This window comes from Cucurbitaria berberidis, assembly GCF_010015615.1.
Source record: "Cucurbitaria berberidis CBS 394.84 unplaced genomic scaffold K460scaffold_7, whole genome shotgun sequence".
Taxonomy (NCBI): domain Eukaryota; kingdom Fungi; phylum Ascomycota; class Dothideomycetes; order Pleosporales; family Cucurbitariaceae; genus Cucurbitaria; species Cucurbitaria berberidis.
Window position 1 is genome coordinate 51,261 of NW_024468941.1, and position 18,061 is coordinate 69,321.

Genomic DNA, 18,061 nt, shown 5'->3' on the forward strand with positions numbered 1-18,061 from the left:
CGTTCATTTATACCAGCTCTAGCTTGATCGAATCACTTTTTCGTTTCTCAGAAATATTGCCAGCCAACATGCCTGCGCCCTCGCCGCTCCCAACCTACCTCTACAAGATCCTCCCCGCCGCCCCGCCCTCACCTCTCCCCGCGCGTCTTCCGCTCTCAGACCTCGACCGCAACGACGGCTACATCCACCTGTCGACATCTGAACAAGTGCCTGGCACCGCAGACAAGTTCTTCGGCAGCGTCTCGGAGCTGTGGCTGCTGAAGATCAAGTACGAGGTGCTGGCTGCGGGGACCGATGGGGATGGCGACGTGAAGAGCGAGGACAAGGCTGAAGTCAAATGGGAAGAGGTGGGACGCGGGTGCTTTGCGCACCTTTATGGCGGTGATTTGGGCAAGGGTAATGTAGAGAGTGTGGTGAAGGCTGAGAAGAAAGGGAGCTGGTTTGAGAGCTTGAGCTTGGAGTGGTGAGGCTGTGAGATTGGAGCGGCTGCCTGATGCAGGCTAGCATTATGACAGAGGCTGCTCTTTAGGCAGCAGCGACAAGGCTGTGCATTCATCACCTCATATCTTAACCCAAACCCTGCGCTGTTCAGCTTGACTATGGGGCAAGAAATTCCATGATTCAAGACCACGCATTTGTAACTTGAGTTTTGTCCGCCTGTTCCCCACACATTTACCATGCCGTCGCCGCTTTGCTCCAATTGCTCTTCGGTCTTTACGGAACTGGGGCACAGTGAAAGTGGGCATATTACAAGCGACTGTGTTGTACTTTCTCCACAACCTCAATTTTGCCGTCTCTGCGCGTTCCTGTGGCGGTGCTGCGCTGTTGACTCAAGCGATGTAATCTGTCCCGAAGTCCTCTACACTTGTGAAGCAGATTCATCCGAGTCTTGCCGACTCTGTGTACACTTAACGATGCCCTACGGCTTGGCCTCCAGATACCTAGATTTCCAAATCATTCCTTTCACTTTAGCTGGTAAGATAACTCAGCGCACTCACCTCGAATATCAAGTTAATATCAAGGATACCTCAGATCCTGGGTTGCGTTTGCTACGGCAACGTTCCACAGATACACTTTTCGAACAGGCCGTCACATTCCTAAGGTCGAAACTGAACGAGTGTCTGGCTACACATGCAGAATGTCACCACATCGAGCCTCTCAAGGAGTCGAAGTACCCGACTCGTCTACTCAACTTGAAGAGCCCATATCGATCCAGGGTTTTTCTCGAGGACACCAGTGAGGAGACCAAGGGTCATTATTTCACTCTTTCTCATTGTTGGGGTGGTCTACAACCAGTCACGCTTACCCGTGGATCGGAGCAGACTTTAAGAGGTGGTATAAATATTCGCGATTTACCGAAAACATTTCGAGAAGCGATATACGTCTGTCGGAAGCTTGACATCCCTTACCTATGGATCGATTCCCTGTGCATCTTTCAAGATGACTTGACTGACTGGCATGCTGAAGCGGCCTCAATGCGTCAAGTCTATGCGTCAGCAGTATGCAACATAGCTGCGGCAGGGGCTAAGGATGCCTCGGTAGGTTTACGGTTCCAGCATGATTCGATGGTGTCGGACTCATTTGAAATTTCTGCACCTAAACAGTTTTGGCTTCCTGGCCAGAAACAAGCTCCAATTGAGTACCTTGTTTGTTCTAGATCCTCATTCTCGAGGGACATTGAAAATGGTCCTCTCAACTTCAGAGCATGGGTCCTGCAAGAACGTGTTCTATCTCGGCGAACGATGCATTTCACAGCTTCTGGTGTCTATTGGGAATGTCTAAGTAACATCGCTAATGTTATGTACCCCGAACGCCTCCCGGACTGGATCTACCGAGAGGAAGAGATACAAACGATCAAACTCTTACTGCTCCAAGGGAACGATACCAATAATAGTCATGTAACACAAGCCTGGAAAAACAAGGTGTATGATGCCTGGAATCAGCTCTGCTATATGTATTCCAGAATGGGTATGAGCGTGGAAAGCGATAAGCTTGTGGCTATCCATGGCATTGCACAAAAGCTGTCACAAATTAATGGCGACAAACTGGTTTGTGGACTGTGGGAGCAACGTCTACTTCCGCAATTATTATGGTGCTCGGTTCAGATTCCCAACTTAGCGACTTCCTTTCCGCTCCATTGGCGAGCTCCAAGCTGGAGCTGGGCAAGCAACAATAACATATTTTTACATGCAGCGCATCTGAGTTGTGGTTATGGTCAAGCAAAGGCGATAGTTGAGAAAATTGAGGTCGACGCGTACGTATCTGGGCAACTGAAAGATGCCTCGTTGACGCTACGTGGTAAAGTCGTAGAGGCTAAGTTGGATTTACAAACAGAGGTTAAAAATTCCGTACGTTCAGTGACTACGGCGCACCTCCATTGCGGAGACGACGCAATGAAAGTATGCGCACCGTTTTTCGACCTAACTGCAGACGACTCAGACTCGATGACCTTCCACGAGCAGGTCCTCTGTATCGGCGTCTATGAGGATCGGTGCGGTAGGAATGCAGAGGAAGACTTCCACCCGACCTGGGAATTGGGCGTTCTCATTCTCCGACAATGCCACCTGGATCCCCCAAAATATCAACGAATTGGCATCTTCCTACTGTCAGGAGAAGACCTCGCTTTCTACACATCCCACGAATCGCAGGAGGAACGCAGCATAACCATCATCTAAGCACCGACGTCACTCCGCATCCGAGCATCTACTTCTCAACGCCAACACTCCCCCATTCACTCTCCGGATACTCCCTCTTCAACACATACAACCCGACCTCCTCCTTGACCAAACCCCCCATAACCCTCTTCGCCCACTCCGTCTCCCGACTCTCGCCCAACTCCTTCCACGGCAAAACATCGCCCTGGAATTCCCACAGCGCAAGATACCGCGGGGCATTCGCTGCAGTCGGCACAAACCGGTCGAGGATAGTCCCTTCGACAAACTCGTAGCGGCGCGAGCGCACGAAGCCCGGCGCACGGGAGAGAAGAGCCACATGCTCCTCGCGATACCACGCGTCGAAGTCTTTATGCGCTTCAGGGGAAGCAGGAGGTTCCAGGGCGGCAGAGATGATGAACGTTGCGGGCCCTAACTTGAATCAGCACACTATTGCAATAGCTTGGATGGATTGCACGCACCTTTCTTCACACCCTCGTTCTCAAAGACCTGCACTTCCTTGTAGAACCGGATATCGAAGCGCACGTTTTTATATATACTCTCTACCAACTCCTCCGAGGCCGTGATGCTTTTGAACTCGTCCGAGTTGCGGAACTCAATGTCTGGGAATGGGCAGATGTTAAGCCACGGCGCTTCATTGCTGTAAGCTTTCGCATCTGGTTGTGGTTTGAGCGCCTCGTAGCGCGCTGCGCTGGGGACGCCGGAGAGGACGAGGGCTTCCTGGATGTGTGTCTGTGGGGTGGGTTAGTGATTGGTGTATACGGGGGCGTTTGGTTTTTCTTTTCTAATGCAGTCATGGGTTCATAGGTTATCTTCTTTCTCAAATGCAGCCATGGATACATAGGCTATAGGAGGGAGAGGGATACGTACATTCTCATACCAGTCGCAAAACTTATCGTCTGCAAGACGCTCTCCATTCACCACTCGAGACGAAACCCAAAGTACCCCTCTTGCCATTATGCCTTATCAATGACTATGCAATAACGCAAACTGAATCCACGTCTTGTAGTTGTGCGTTTAAACCCGTAATCAAGTAAAGTAAGTACTGACAAGGGAACCACAAACAATAGAAGATGGGAAGACTGTGAGGATCACGTTAGCCGCAGCATGCGGGGGCATTACACCGTCTCGGGGCAATTATTTAATATAACTACCTAGGTACCCACTTGCCGCCTCGTTCCACGAGCTTGCTCTAATCGGGTTCTAGTAGGTAGTCATGAGTGATAATGAGTGTAGTCAGTAGACTCGGAGATCGACAGCCTTGCCCCACCACCGGACGAGACCACGGGGAAATTGCGTGATAGTAAACGTCTCGCACGCAAAAGTTTAAACGTAAAAGGAAAAGGGAGTGGGGGTACCAACTGTTGTCGGAGTACTATCTTCGAACCAACTAGTGAATTATCATTACCCCGTCAGCATCATATATGTACCCCTTCTTTTCTCACTCTCAGACACAGTCTCCTACTCTCCTCGTGTCGCGCTTCTCTATACTTCACTCCACTTCTGTTCCAAATCAACCTCCCCCTCCCCCCAAAAAAAGCAGACGAGAGTTTCGCATGCAAATCGTGTACGTGTAAAGAAGGAGGACCGGGCCGTGGCAACCCCTTCTACCCTTGTGAAAAATAAGATGCGCGGGAAAAAAACCAGCCCGCAATAGGCGGATGCAACGGCGTCCTCCCAAAGAAACAAGGGACGTCAATATGGGAACCCAGACGCTGACAAACGCTAACAGACGATCAACATAGGAAATTAGTACCGTGTAATGCAATAAGAATCCAGATAAGAGTTCAAGGAAAACGGTGTTGTAACAGTCTACAGCCAAGGGAATTTGGTGATTAGTAATTGGTGGGCGAACTGGCTTCGTAATAATGTGTGAAGGGCGGAGTGGGTGGTAGGGTCGGGTCCTCCTGGCAAGCAGTTGGAGCATCTCCCTAGCTCTGGTTGTCTACAGCCAGTGGCGGCGTCTCAGCCTCCTCTGGCAAGGCAGGCGGTGGGATAACACCCAGACTCCTCCTCTTGCTCTTCCTCTCCCTCTCCCTCTCCTTGTCCTTTGCCTCGTCGTCCTTTTTGACGCCATTTACGCTATCGGAAGGAATGGCCGCAAGTGTGGGGCTGGCTTTCTTCGATGGGGCCATGCTGTGATAACTAACGGAGAGTTTGGATGTCGAGTCGTTGTTCTCAGACTTGTCCGCAAAGTCTTTCCATCTGCGCCAACCGTCGAAGTCGATGAGGGCCTGCATGCAGCCCCATTCTTTGACTTTGCGCTCGAGCCAGACGAAGTTGACAGGCTGTCAAGCAGATTAGCACATGAACGCGAGGGGTGAATCGGTGATAGCCTACCTTTGTCAAGAAATCATTGCAGCCGGCCGCCAGGGCCTCGTGCCTGTCACTTTGCAACGAACTGGCCGTAAGCGCGACAATGATGACAGGGCTCTTGAACAGCCCCTTGTCGCCCAGCCTGTCGCCCTCGATCAACTCGTCCTGAGCCTTTCCTTCCTGCCCAAGCCTCTGGTTGGGTGCCTCGTTGCTCCCGCTGCTGAACACACCAATGCTGTTGACGCGCTCCAGCCTTCGGATCTCTTTTGTCGCTTCGAGCCCGTTCATCACGGGCAGTTGAATGTCCATGAGAACCAAGTGGAACCCGCCTGCCTTCCATTTTGTCACAGCTTCCTTTCCGTTCATCGCCCGCTGCCATCGGACCTTCAACCGCTGCATAAAGGCGCCCAAAACTCTCAGGTTGATAATATTGTCTTCTACAATAAGCACGTTGATCGGTGGCACTGAGCCGTCCAGCAGCCCGGCTGGTAAGCTCGGCGACTCTAGTGGTAGCCGCTTTCTTCGCTTCTTGGTCGTGGGTTGAGGCGATGAGACGCGCGGGGTAGGTGGATTCGACGTTTGCAAAATTTGCTGGCGTGTGATGGGATCGGTGGTGGCGGGAGGGGTGGGTATCGGGTTGTTGGAGGTAGCAGAGTTCTTGGCCTCTGAGGCTGAAGAATCATGGCGGGGTCGGGCCGGGGGACGACTCGAGGTAGCAGACGAGGGGACGCCGCCTGCCAAGATCGTCGGCGAGGCGGTGTTGTGTCTGAGATAGTTGGGACGTTGGCTGTGTAGTGGGCCTCTTCTTGAGCCACCGGGAGAGGGTAGGGCAGGGAGCTGGCCAGTATTGATGACGGCGATGGAGTGTGGGGCATGGGGCAATGGCATTCGTGCATCGTTCTGGTGGACGCCGTGCCGACCAGATGGCGAAGGATTGACGATGGGCATGGGCGGGAAGTACTCGGTCTGGTGGTTTGTCGAGTCATCATGATGCTCGTAGTAGAGGGGCACGCGCGGCGAGGGCTTGGGGGACTTGCGCTGGGGCACATCGATGACGAGGGCCTCGTTGACGTTCTGGCCGCCTGGGAAGTAGGCATCGAGGGTCCTGCACATCTCCTCCTCAGGCCCCAGTGTGCGACCCTGTCCCTGCTGGGCGTCGCGCGGCACGATGCGCAGCGTCACGTCGGGCGAGTCGAAGCTCCTGCCCAGCGAGTTTGCGTACTTTTTGAGGATCATCTCGCGCACGTCGTCGACCAGGTCATCCTCGCGTATCTGCACCAGCGTGGCCGAGGCATTGGGCCGCTTGACCCAGATCTTGCGGTGCAGCATGCCAGCGCTGAAGTTTGCGGGCGCGCCGCCAAAGTAGTCGGACGCAGTGGGGGGGCCTGTTGCTATGGCCGCCTGGGGGATGTCGGGGGCGAGCAGCGTCTTGATTATCTTTGCATCGGTGTTGGCAATGACAGACTGACGGCGTATGACGGCTGGTGGAATCGGTTTCGCAGTGGTGGTCGCGGGGAGTGGTGATGGAGATTCGACGTCGCTAGGCTCTGCAGACGAAAGTGACGGCGCAGGCACGTGGCGGTCGAGCTCGCCCGGCTGGACCTGGGGATAGATGGGCGTGGGCTCCTCGAGAGTGAGTTCGGGACAGGCGATGGGGGTGTTGACGTCGACGTCGACGTCTCCCTCTGGCTGGCGGGCGCTGGTGCGGGTGCTGACACTTGCGCTGGTGGCCGTGTTGGTGCTGGTTCTGGTGTATGCAGACTGCCGTGAGTGTCGATCTCTCGACGTCAAGCTGGCAGCTGGCTCGGCACGACGCTCGGCCGCCGCCGTCCCCAACACCTCGGACCGCACCATCCGCTGGGCTGTCGGGCTGTCGTCGTCGTCGGCCACGTCGGTGCTGGTCATCTGGGGCAGCTTGGAGAGGGAGATGCTCTTGCGGAGCGCGCTCGTGGGCTGTTGCAGCCTGTCGCTGCCGGCCGACGACGTGATGGAGCGGGTAGCCGTCGAGGTCGCGCTGCTTCTGCGCAGGAACTTGTGGCGCACATTGTGCAGGCGCGTCTTGATGCTGCTCATGCCGGCGACGAGCCAGCTCTGGCGGGCATTCAGTCGTCGGAAGCGCGGCGACGTCGTGAGGGTTGGGTGGTTGCAGAGGGAAAAGCACCAAGACGGGTCGCCGAGGTGTGGCGCAGGCGAGGGCCCAAGATCGTGATGGCGATGGCAATCCTGATCCTGATCCTGATCCTGAGGGGGAATCGAGGGCGATACAAAGGACAGCGGCGGGAAATAGGGGGCACAAGGGCAGCGAGGTCAAATACGACGCGAAAAGGAAATGCGCCTGTGTTGTGCTTCTGTCTGCAAGAAAGCAAGCTTCGTGAGCAGCGTGCCCATGTCCAATTTCCACGAGCTTGGGCGGAGGGAATGGCTCTAATGAGACTACCCGCATCGCTTCACTGGCTCCTACGCACCCGTACGAGCAATTCACCGTGTCAATCACCACCTTGCCACCGCACGCGTCGTAAGCCCTGCGGTGTTGCAGCACAGCAGAGTCAATGGGCATCAACTTGTCTTACGATGTGGGGAGGAGGTGTCAGTCTGGCTGATTGCAGCCTTCTCTCCTCAGGCCACCACCCACCTCACTCTTCAACTCACCATCTATCTCACTTGCTGGACAGGTCAAGATCAAGGTCAGGTTCGCTCAACACTTGCTAGCATTCCTACTTTTCGTACCATACTATCATACTATTGTCCTCGGTAGTTGGAAGCTTCATGCCTCGTACCGCCGTAGCCCCTATGCGTCTCCGAGGACTCACATTCAGCATTCGCCACACGCCACGGTTATGCGCGCTTGAGAAACCTGATATCTGCCCAACTTTGGTTCTCCAACGCCACAAGTGGCTGATGGCCAGCTAGCTCGTTGAGCGTGTCCAGACTCTATGCAACTATTCGTGCGACTGCCCGCATTCTTCCGCTTCTGCTTCACCACGCTTCCAGCGTCAAAATGCAGACGCTGCTATATCCGTTCGTATTGGACAGCAAATGTCTTGCCAACTATACCCGTCAATAAACAAGTACCCCGCTGTGGATACGCTACTACAGCCATGGGCTTGTCAACGGGCTGTTGTCTATCTATTGCCCGGTGCGGTCAAGTCCACCTTGGACCGCTGAGAACCGAACTCCACAAACGGCGTTATCGAAAAGTAAAAATCCCATGTCCGTCTGATGGAGAAACAGCAGCCTCCCCGTTTAGTCATCACGGTCAGGATCATGGCAGTCAACACCTACCCGAGTACACCTTTTCAGTTGGTCTCAGACATGTAGCACTGTTTCGGGAAGCCCGAATAGTCAACGACGTGGAGCGAATTACTGCTTTAGACACTCAACTCTCGCTAAAGCTACTCAGATTACGCACGTCTCAGGTTTGTCTGTAGTCAAGATGCAGACGCGAACGAAACTTACAGTAGTCTAATAGATGCTTGGATAGGATCGTCCAAGATATACTTCAGCTGTCCGTAGACATTGGAAGACAACACATGCGCGCGTGAGCTGGTCGTGATAGACTTGACACCACTGCATACGTGAGGCCCTCCCCCTAGGAAATAATTCGTTCACAATGACTACCCACGTACTCGCACATTCACACATGTTCCACCCCCGTACGCTTCAAACTCGCACTATTCTATCCCCAACACAGGCAAATAGAGGCCCCATCAACTCACACCCCCCATCATACCACTAAATATCAACCCCCAACTGACAATGCCCGCACTCCTCCCCCTCAAGTCCCCACCAACAACTTCCATCGACCAAACCCTCAGTCTACCCCCTGTCCTCTCCCCCCTCCCTCTCTGTAAACCCCACCCAACGCTCCTAACATGCAAAACCTGCACCTCCGTAGAACTCCATCTCCTCTCAGAAACAAACCGTGCACCTACATGTCCTAGATGTTTCGCGCAGTTTCGCAGAGCAGAGACAGAGTGTAAGACGCGGAGACGGGAATGTGAGAGGGGAGTCACGTTCTTTCCGCGGTTGCTTATAGAAGACGAAGACGAAGAAGAAGAGGACGAAAGGGATGTGGATGCATGGGGTAAGTTAGGTAGGATGCTTAATATCTCTGGGGGTAGATGGCGGTGGTGGTGACGAAGAAGGGAGATGTAGTAAGGGAGGAGTGTGAGTAGTGAGTGCACGTATTACTATACGAAGTCGGGAGAAAGACGTAAAGTCAATTTTATCGAGGCGACGGGTAGGGGAAGGGGAGTTTCCTGAGTCTAATCTAGCACCGTACTGTCTCACCAGAGAGGGAATAAGCGTAAGCATATTCTCTTCTCTTATAAGACAAATGTTGAAAAGAGTAAGCACTGCACATCGGCACCTGCATCGATGCATCTAAAGGAATATGTATCGAGACTAATGTACAAAGGCCTGCAATTCGTGGTGTGGGTAAAGATGATTTCGTTCGTTCAAAGCACAATGGTATCGACAAGGACGCTGATCCGATCCATATACACACACCCTGTCCTCCCGTCGTGGATGACGAGAGAATCGTCAATCGCTGATAAACGTCTCACAAAAAGGGAACATGATAATGAAAAACAGGCATGAAGCCCCAACCATCCCTGTTCCCGGGATCCAGGTCCAGGGGAACGACGAGCCAATGCTTCCCCTGCCCTCCCCTGCTGTCCTACTCTTGCTCGTACGCTAATCATTTGCACGAGCTCGCCCTCTCACTTCGCTGTAGCGGTCGGGTGGATCTCATTCTCCCTCACTCCGCCTAGAAGTCGGTGAAATACTCCTCCCATTTGTCGCTCAGCTCCTTGGTATACGGGTCTCTCTTCGCGCTCTCGGGCTCATACTCATCAAAGTTTCTCGTATCTGCTGGCCCCCTGAGATGCGGAACAATCGGGCCATCCACCTCCCTATTATATAGTTTATCCCAGTCGATGTTCTTGAACCAGGGATGGTCTTTTACACGTTGCGAGCGACCAGAGATATTGCCGAGGCGCTTCGACGTGTCGACAGTGCAGAGGCCGGAGATGAGGTCGCGGGCGTCCGAGGACATGGCGGAGGGGTAGCGGACGCGTCCTTCTACGATTCTGCAAAACGTCAAGATCCACCAAGATATAGGAACATCCAGAAAGGTGACATACTGTTCGTAGATCTTCATCGGATTCTGGTCCCAAAAGGGCGGTTGGCCAACGAGGAACTCGTAGACTAGGATGCCGAATGCCCACCAATCGACTGCGGTTCCGTGACCTAATGCGCGTGAGCCAAGACCAGTGTCGTGGTGTCGCTGAACGTACCCGTGTTCCGTATCACCTCAGGCGCCAGGTACTCGGGTGTGCCACAGAGGGTGTATGTCTCCCCTTGTCCACTATTAGCCTCGCCTAACACGTTTGGCTAGATAACGTACGATTCTCTACTTTCTTTGCGAACCCAAAATCCACCAACTTAAGGTGTCCTTGGGCGTCAATAAGAATGTTCTCAGGCTTCAGGTCGCGATAGGCAACGCCCTCTCTTTCGTGCAGAAACTCTAATATAAGGACAATCTCGGCGGCATAGAACTGTGACGTGGGCTCGTTGAAGCGGCGCGCTCGACGGAGGTAGCTGAATACTTCGCCGCCAGGGCAGTAGTCGAGCTGTCAATCGCGTGTCAGCCATTGACCAATCCATGGTTGACGTGTGTAGCGTACCACCATGTATAACGAGTCGAGGGATTGGAAGCTGGCGACCATGGTCGTAATGAAGGGGTGACCTGCGACCTGTGCGAGGATGTTGCGCTCGTTCCGGACATGTTCGACTTGCTTAAGGCGAATCACTGAGACATGGCCATTAGCAGCTGCAGAGGAGCAGTGGCGGGGAGTCGGGCGCAGACGTACCGTCGACTTTGCGCAAGATCTTCAGGGCAAAGACTTTGTTCTCGTCTCCGTTCTTTGCGTCTTGTAACCGCACCAGCCAAACGCGCGCAAACGTGCCTGGCTCCAAGTCAGCAAACCAGTTCCTTCCTGCGTATAGAAGCATCATGGCCCACCGGTCCCCAGCGTCTTGATCAGCTCAAAGTCCTCCTGTCGCAGCACCTTGGACGAGTGGCCCACGACCTTCTTCTCCGGGTCCTTGTCTATCTCGTCAGGGCTCAAGGTGCGCTTGTGATCCTCCCACTGCGCCAGGGTGCGCTTCTCTTCCTCGCGCGGGCGGTCCATGGCCGAGTCACTGCGGTCGTGTAGCGGGCCAGACTGCTGAGACTGGGAACGGCCATCCTTCTTCTCCCGGTGGTGCTGCCGCGGGTGCAGCAGATTGTGGACGGTAGTCGCCATGGCCGCTGTATTGTCTATACCTATCGAGTGTATACCGAGGGCGAGGCGGGTAGGGCAGGTTGGGGTCGGGTAGGGCAGGAGGAGGGAACGAAGGGGGGCACTGTTTCCTGGCGTATTCGGTGTCAATACCGCATGGCAGCAGACGGCAGCCGGCAGATTGTGTGGGTGGAATCACTTTGATTCGAATCGAGCAAACAGAGGGAGCGAGGGCCGACCGGGCAAGTCGCAGCAGTCAACAACCATGGGCAAGGGGCCGGGAGATGATATAAAGGCGCTGGCGCAACAGGAGCATGGCGGGGGGGTTACATGAGGCGCATTGGCGGGCTTTCTGCTCGAGATGACGCAGCGGGCGTGGGGAACGAGAACTTGCACAAAGCAGCAGCCGACAGGCCCTGGAGGGAGAACGAGCGCCCGCCGGCGACGCCGTTGACTTCAGCCTTTCACTGCTGCGGTGCTATACAGTAGTCTACTATGCTGCCTCCTTGCATGTGCATGCCCTCACACACGTGCGGGCTGCATAGCCTTTTTCTGCCCAATTGCGCGAGCGTGGCCGTGTTTCGCACTCGTCGTGCAACACAAGCCGCACTGGCAATTCACCCTTAAATCACCCGCAACGCTGCAGCTACCCGTATCACCGTTGTTTGGCGTCTCTCGCGTGTGCCACAGACTGCCGCTGGCTTGTTGACGGGCTGTCATGTCGCAGTCATCGTGCATCGAGCTACTTGGTACGGTGCAGAGGGGGGAACCATGGTACTCGACTTCGACTACTTCGACTACTACTACTAATAATACATCTCACACAGTTTTGCCGACATTCTGCCCTCGGCCTACTTGCCATTGTTCTCCTCGATTTGATATATTAGCATGTCCAACTGCCGCTAACGCTATGCACATATAACAGTCACATATAACATTTAGAAGCCCTCTACAGGCTCTACTCAAGCTGACCGCGCTGACCATGGCAATAAAGTGTGTGTGTGTGTGTGTGGCCCGCGTCAGCTCTTGGGTTGCATCACCCCAATATTTCCCGAACTCCAATATGTTGCATGCTCGTCCAACTAATCTACACCAACTAGTCGTACAAATAACGGACAGCGTCTCTGCCTTCAGCCACTTGCCCGTGTGTTTAGAATGAGAGCGACGATGAGTCTAGAGGCGTCAGCTGGTGAGCAGGATACGCTGGAACTTGGATTTTCCGGTGTAGACATGTGAGACCAATGGCGGTCAGAGTAGCCCCGAGAGCAGAGCTTCACCGCATGTCTGACGCAGGTTGGATTGGGACCGACTCACCCGTAAAGACCCAGGACTTCGGCAAAAATGAGAATGAGCACCATGCCGACGAAGATTCTCGACTGACTCATGAAAGAGCGCACGCCCTGCACGGGTTAGCCTAAGCACACTTCAGTGTTGGTGTAACCAAACGCACAGCATCTCCAACGATTCCAATCGCATAACCTGCAGCAAGACCTGAGAGGCCGACGGAGAGGCCAGCCGCCATGTGCATGAATCCAGCGTATAGCGAGTAATGTGTGTCCGGCGGAGGCTTGATGTCGCTGGCGATGAGGACGGATATGACGAGGGCGTAGACAGCCAAGATACCAGACATGACGATGGGGATGAGAGACTGCATGTGATCAGCTAGAACTCCAGCACTTCTATTCAAAGCGCCCATACCTTCATGATCAGGTCTGGCCTGTATGTTCCAATGCCCGCAATGCCGATGCCTGCCTTTGCTGTGCCATAGGCTGCTCCCATGCCTGCTCGTCGTTAGCTGCTGTCACGCGCAATGTAAACGGGCGAGGGGTCGTACATCCGAATATCATCTGGGTGCGATAGGTTGGTATGTTAGTTGAAAGCCATCTGGGCGACAGGACTCACTGCGAAGGCGATGCCGCTCTGCGTGCTGTTAGCTATCATGAAGTCATCAGCGAACGTCTGGTGGCACTCACCATGCCGAAAAAGGGCGCGAAGCTGGGCGCCAGATTCTCAGATTGCGACGACATGCTGGCTCGTTGTCGGCTCGGGGATCAGACGCGTAAAAAGGTACAAAGCAGGTTGGGGTCCTGTTGATGCTTCGAAGATGGGTCGGCATCCCCAAGGTCCGTCCGTTCGTTGAAGATGAGCACGCCAAGAGAAACCCGAACCAAACACACCTGCACCACGACCGTCCAAGGTCCTCTCCACGCAGCGAGCCCGCCCGCCCACGAACCCCTGGCCGCTGCTCCCACCCTACGCGCTCCGCCGCCTGCGTCTCCTGTTCTACTCTCTAACCATACGACCATTAGCCCTGCTGTCTGCTCGAGTGTTCGCAGCCCCTCGTTGGGCAGGTCCAGTGCCAACTCCCCCGATTCCACGCATTATTACACGTCCAGCCCCCCGCGGCGCAGAAAAGCACCACTTGCACCATCTCCTGGAGAACAGAGAAGCTTCTCCATCTCGTCTGACAGGAATCTGCTCCTGCGCCTCTCTTATCGTCGCCGACGCCTCATCGCCCGATCCGTCGCCGAAGACCCCCCAAAAGCGCTGCGCAGCCATAGCACGAGTGCGGATGCCCACGAAAAGCTCGGAAACCACTGCGGACTGAAGAGGCTACATGGCAGACTACGGCAATCAGCAGAGGGGAGAGTTTGCGCGGGGGCCGAACAATGGCCAGCCCACGGGAGCAAGGGACGCGGCCTTTGCAAACATCTTCGGTGCCAGTCCAGCCATGGCCGGCCGCTCGCAGACGATGACTTCGCAGTCGCAGATGCGTATGCCAGACCGCGCGGCGACCATGTCCTCCCAGACGGCAGACATGATGCAGCGCGCGCCGCCAATCCGCCCGCCAGTGAATGGCTACGATAGGCGGCCCCATCCGCAATACGATCCCCGCAATGTACCCAATTCTGGGGAGCAGCGCCCCATGGACCCGCCAAACAACTATAACCGTCCAATGCCTAATGGCTATGCCCAAAATTCTCGCTATTCAGAAGGACCCCAGCAGCCCCAGCGCCAACCCCAACCGCAATATCTGCCGCAGCCCCTTCGCCCCGAGCGCCAGCCTTATGGGCAACCCCAGCGATTTGACTCACGAACCTCCCCTCCTGGCCAGCCCCCCTTCAATAAGCCCATACCGAACCGTTTTCCTGGCCCGCCCGGGCCAGCCATGAACGCTGATCCGTATCGCTCGCAGTCGCTGGCTCTGAATCCTCGACCGCAGTTCACGCCTGGTGGTCCAATGAATCCCTCGCAAGCAAACACCTTCCGCCAGCAACCGTACATGAATCACACGGCGAGGACAACAGCACAGGGCCGTGTGGTGCCAGAACGCCCAGATGAACGAACCATGTCCATGAGCTCCTATGCCAGGGATCCCGACCACACACAGACGATGATGAGCGGACGGGTTATTCCGAATCGCAGGCGAGAATCGGGCGACACATCAGTGTCGCCCGGAGAACTGAGGACACCGGTATCTTCGCAGTCATCGATGAACATGGGTCCCCAAAGGGCGAGAAACACCAGTCAGGGCAGCATCACTCCGCAGTCACGTACCATGTCCATGGCTTCCACCGTCGTCGCTCCTTCAGAACGTACCGACACAATGTCATCCTCTATGACACGTCCAGGCTCGGTCCAGACAATGGCTAGCACTAACAGAAGTTCTAGCCAGTCTCAAACCGGACAGGGGATGGTCCCAGCTGCTCAGCGGCGAGCTCCTCTGGTCTATCCTGCCCTCCTATCTCGCGTGGCCGAAACCTTCCAGGACAGGGTGGCCTTGGCAGAGAGAGAGAAGGATGGACTCGAATACAAGAGCGCATTCACAGGTGCAGAGGCTGTCGACCTCATCTCCTTCATCATCAAAACTACCGATCGAAATCTTGCGTTGCTCCTGGGCAGGTCCTTGGATGCGCAGAAATTCTTTCACGATGTGACCTACGCACACCGATTGCGGGACTCGACCAACGAGATATATCAATTCCGTGAGACCGTAGTGGAGGAGAAGTCCGAGATTAACGGTGTCTTTACCCTTCTAACGGAGTGTTATTCGCCAACATGTACGCGAGACCGTCTGTGCTACTCGATTGCTTGTCCGCGCCGTCTGGAACAACAGGCCCGCCTTAATTTGCGCCTTCAGCCTGGTCTCAAACGAGAAGAGTCTCGTGCGAGTTTGCACGAGGACAAGGACAATGAAGAGCAAAAACTCTGGATTAACACGGTTCCGAAGGAGGTGTCCGAGAGTGTGTCCGAGAAGGAGCAGAAACGCCAGGAGGTTATTTCTGAGCTCATGTACACCGAGCGCGATTTCGTCAAGGACCTTGAATATCTTCGGGATTTCTGGATGAAACCCCTCCGCAATCCTCAGACTTCCCCGATTCCAGAGCACCGCCGCGAGAAGTTTGTCCGCACAGTCTTCTCCAACTGCCAGGAAGTGTACATGGTCAACTCTCGAATGGCCGAAGCCTTCACCCGACGGCAGCAGAAGGAACCTGTGGTAAGGAACGTTGGTGACATCTTCCTCGAGTACGTTCCGCACTTCAGCCCCTTCATCAAGTACGGCGCAAATCAGCTCTTCGGTAAGTACGAGTTTGAGCATGAGAAGCGCACCAACGCCAACTTCTCTAAATTCGTCGACGAAGTAGAGAGGATGAAGGAATCAAGAAAGCTCGAGTTGAACGGATACCTTACGAAGCCCACAACAAGATTGGCTAGGTATCCATTACTGCTGGAAAACATTGCCAAATACACGGCGGACGACAACCCAGATAAGCAAGATATTCCGAAGGTGGTCGCAATCATCAAGGAGACCTTGTCCAAGGTCAACATAGAGTCCGGAAAGGCCGAAAATCACTTCAACTTGATGCAACTCAACAAGGATCTAAAGTTCAGACCTGGAGAATTTGTGGACCTAAAGTTGACCGATGAGAACCGACAGTTGGTATTCAAGGGCAACCTCAAGAAGACACCAACCGAAACGATCGGCGACATCACATGCTATCTCTTCGACCACGCAGTTCTGCTTGTTCGAGCCAAAACAGTCAATAAGCGAGAAGAACAGAAGGTCTACAAGAAGCCCATACCTCTAGAGCTACTTGTCATCACACAAATGGACGATATTATACCAAAGCTGGGCATCGCCAAGCGGCCATCGGCAAACATAATTGGGGCAAGGGCCATTGCTGCTGCCACGCCGCGAAATGACGCCACCAAGCAACAAGGCTACCCCATCACCTTCAAGCACCTCGGCAAGGGCGGCTATGAGTTGACCTTGTTTGCTAGTACTCCAATCTCTCAGCAAAAATGGATGGAGCACATTGAGTCACAACAACGGAGCTTAAGAGAGCGAAGCAACATCTTCACAAAGACTATACTGAACGAGGGCTTTTTCTCGCCGACCATCAGGGTTACTTGCGCTGTTCCTTTGGGTAAGTCTTTTGCTAAATTGCTCGATTTCTTCATTCTAACAAACGCTAGATGGTGGTCGGAAATTGGCTCTTGGAACGGATGCCGGTGTTTACATTGTTGAGCGAAAGCCCAAAGACTCGTCCTCACGACCCAAGCGTGTACTGGACTGCAAGGGTGTCACGCAGATCGACGTTCTCGAGCAACATCAGATCGTGCTCGTTTTGGCCGACAAGACTCTCTACTCTTACTCACTGGAGGCTCTGGATGTGGATGAGGCCCAAGCCATTGCCAAACGGCCACGGAAAATTTGTCATGCCAATTTCTTCAAAGCTGGCATCTGCCTTGGAAACCAACTGGTTGCTGCCGTCAAGACCTCTGCGCTATCGACCACGATCAAGGTCTATGAGCCCAAGGAGAGTATGGCCAACAAGGCGAAGAAGTCTGGATTCACTAGGATGCTCTCACAGGGGCAGGATCAACTCAAGCCGTACAAGGAGTTCTATATTCCCACCGAATCGACGTCAATACACTTCTTGCGCTCCAAACTCTGTGTTGGTTGTGCACGCGGCTTCGAAGTCGTCAGTCTCGAGACTCTCGAAACTCAGTCCCTGCTCGATCAAGCAGACACGTCTCTCGATTTTGTTGTACGGAGGGAGAACATCAAAGCTATCCATATCGAACGCATGGCGAGCGAGTTCTTGTTGTGCTATACCGACTACTCCTTCTTCGTCAATCGAAACGGTTGGCGAGCGAGACCAGACTGGAAGATTACCTGGGAGGGTACGCCGCAGGCTTTCGCCATATTCAACCCATATATCCTTGCCTTCGAACCCAGCTTTATTGAGATCCGGCATATGGAGAGTGGCGGCCTGGTGCATATCATTACAGCGAAGAATATCAGATGGCTACACACATCGACCAGAGAGGTATGTTGTAAATCGGATCCTTGTGACGACTATTGTGCTAATGATTGTAAGATCTTGTATGCATATGAGGATGAGCTGGGCAACGATGTCATAGCCAGTCTCGATTTCTGGCAGACGGCAAATGGCGGAAGGCAATCCCTGGATCAACATCGGGCAGGCTAAGCTGAGGCTTCAATGGACTGACTTTCCTCTCCATCAAGGTGCGGCTAGCCCTGCATCGTTGTTGGGCAGCCACGACGTATTTGCCGTGGCCTGGCCTAGGTTCACTTTGCACATTCTCTGCCCAGCTGTAGCCTCCCATCCGCGGACATCTCCCAGCTTCGCAAGGTCGGCGAGCTGGCCTTCAACGCGTAACTCGGCCTTCTGGGGCCATCAGATGTGCTGACTGAGCCGCGGTAAGGGGCGCATGTGGATTCACTTCACTATAGCCTCCCTTTGGGGTCTTTGTATCATA

General features: G+C 54.3%; 8 protein-coding genes across 8 annotated transcripts; 4 read left to right on the forward strand and 4 right to left on the reverse strand.

The window, feature by feature from the left end:
- Positions 1-68: 68 nt before the first annotated feature.
- K460DRAFT_296815 (uncharacterized protein) lies at positions 69-467 on the forward strand (the record flags this gene model as incomplete). The annotated part of the gene is made up of 1 exon (XM_040929654.1): positions 69-467. The coding sequence occupies one exon, from the start codon at positions 69-71 to the stop codon at positions 465-467; it is 399 nt and encodes a 132-aa protein (XP_040782639.1).
- Positions 468-914: 447 nt separating this feature from the next.
- Positions 915-2,675, forward strand: K460DRAFT_410689 (HET-domain-containing protein; the record flags this gene model as incomplete). The annotated part of the gene is made up of 1 exon (XM_040937402.1): positions 915-2,675. The coding sequence occupies one exon, from the start codon at positions 915-917 to the stop codon at positions 2,673-2,675; it is 1,761 nt and encodes a 586-aa protein (XP_040782640.1).
- A 28-nt stretch (positions 2,676-2,703) lies between these two features.
- On the reverse strand, positions 2,704-3,629 carry K460DRAFT_296455 (uncharacterized protein; the record flags this gene model as incomplete). The annotated part of the gene is made up of 4 exons (XM_040929639.1): positions 2,704-2,800; positions 2,846-3,083; positions 3,134-3,404; positions 3,543-3,629. 4 exons carry the CDS (start codon positions 3,627-3,629, stop codon positions 2,704-2,706), a joined length of 693 nt encoding a protein of 230 aa, XP_040782641.1.
- A 974-nt stretch (positions 3,630-4,603) lies between these two features.
- On the reverse strand, positions 4,604-7,061 carry K460DRAFT_359809 (uncharacterized protein; the record flags this gene model as incomplete). Its single annotated transcript, XM_040932219.1, has 2 exons — positions 4,604-4,960; positions 5,013-7,061. 2 exons carry the CDS (start codon positions 7,059-7,061, stop codon positions 4,604-4,606), a joined length of 2,406 nt encoding a protein of 801 aa, XP_040782642.1.
- Positions 7,062-7,614: 553 nt separating this feature from the next.
- Positions 7,615-8,599, forward strand: K460DRAFT_371300 (uncharacterized protein). Its single transcript, XM_040934323.1, has one exon. The coding sequence runs from the start codon at positions 7,922-7,924 to the stop codon at positions 8,414-8,416; it is 495 nt and encodes a 164-aa protein (XP_040782643.1). The 5' UTR covers positions 7,615-7,921; the 3' UTR covers positions 8,417-8,599.
- A 1,032-nt stretch (positions 8,600-9,631) lies between these two features.
- Positions 9,632-11,585, reverse strand: K460DRAFT_371302 (Pkinase-domain-containing protein). Its single transcript, XM_040934324.1, has 7 exons — positions 11,014-11,585; positions 10,862-10,957; positions 10,676-10,800; positions 10,396-10,621; positions 10,286-10,348; positions 10,133-10,238; positions 9,632-10,078 (listed from the first exon to the last, which is right to left on the reverse strand). The coding sequence occupies exons 1-7, from the start codon at positions 11,294-11,296 to the stop codon at positions 9,757-9,759; spliced, it is 1,221 nt and encodes a 406-aa protein (XP_040782644.1). The 5' UTR covers positions 11,297-11,585; the 3' UTR covers positions 9,632-9,756.
- Positions 11,586-12,017: 432 nt separating this feature from the next.
- On the reverse strand, positions 12,018-13,379 carry K460DRAFT_371303 (vacuolar ATP synthase-like protein 16 kDa proteolipid subunit). The gene is made up of 7 exons (XM_040934325.1): positions 13,246-13,379; positions 13,175-13,192; positions 13,107-13,119; positions 12,971-13,053; positions 12,723-12,920; positions 12,587-12,672; positions 12,018-12,445 (listed from the first exon to the last, which is right to left on the reverse strand). The coding sequence occupies exons 1-7, from the start codon at positions 13,297-13,299 to the stop codon at positions 12,403-12,405; spliced, it is 495 nt and encodes a 164-aa protein (XP_040782645.1). The 5' UTR covers positions 13,300-13,379; the 3' UTR covers positions 12,018-12,402.
- A 510-nt stretch (positions 13,380-13,889) lies between these two features.
- On the forward strand, positions 13,890-17,769 carry K460DRAFT_296275 (Rho1 guanine nucleotide exchange factor 1; the record flags this gene model as incomplete). The annotated part of the gene is made up of 3 exons (XM_040929626.1): positions 13,890-16,701; positions 16,751-17,607; positions 17,659-17,769. The coding sequence occupies 3 exons, from the start codon at positions 13,890-13,892 to the stop codon at positions 17,767-17,769; spliced, it is 3,780 nt and encodes a 1,259-aa protein (XP_040782646.1).
- Positions 17,770-18,061: the final 292 nt, after the last annotated feature.

What these genes read in the sequence shown, in the direction of transcription:
- K460DRAFT_371300 (XM_040934323.1), top strand. Translation starts at nt 7,922, where the DNA reads ATGCAACTATTCGTGCGACTGCCCGCATTCTTCCGCTTCTGCTTCACC.
- K460DRAFT_371302 (XM_040934324.1), bottom strand. Translation starts at nt 11,296, where the DNA reads ATGGCGACTACCGTCCACAATCTGCTGCACCCGCGGCAGCACCACCGG. An exon ending in TCGACTCGTTATACATGGTG is followed by an intron (nt 10,622 to 10,675) that starts GTACGCTACACA and finishes CGCGATTGACAG; the next exon opens with CTCGACTACTGCCCTGGCGG. An exon ending in CGCAAAGAAAGTAGAGAATC is followed by an intron (nt 10,349 to 10,395) that starts GTACGTTATCTA and finishes ATAGTGGACAAG; the next exon opens with GGGAGACATACACCCTCTGT.
- K460DRAFT_371303 (XM_040934325.1), bottom strand. Translation starts at nt 13,299, where the DNA reads ATGTCGTCGCAATCTGAGAATCTGGCGCCCAGCTTCGCGCCCTTTTTC. An exon ending in GGCCAGACCTGATCATGAAG is followed by an intron (nt 12,921 to 12,970) that starts GTATGGGCGCTT and finishes GATCACATGCAG; the next exon opens with TCTCTCATCCCCATCGTCAT. An exon ending in GAAGTCCTGGGTCTTTACGG is followed by an intron (nt 12,446 to 12,586) that starts GTGAGTCGGTCC and finishes TGACGCCTCTAG; the next exon opens with ACTCATCGTCGCTCTCATTC.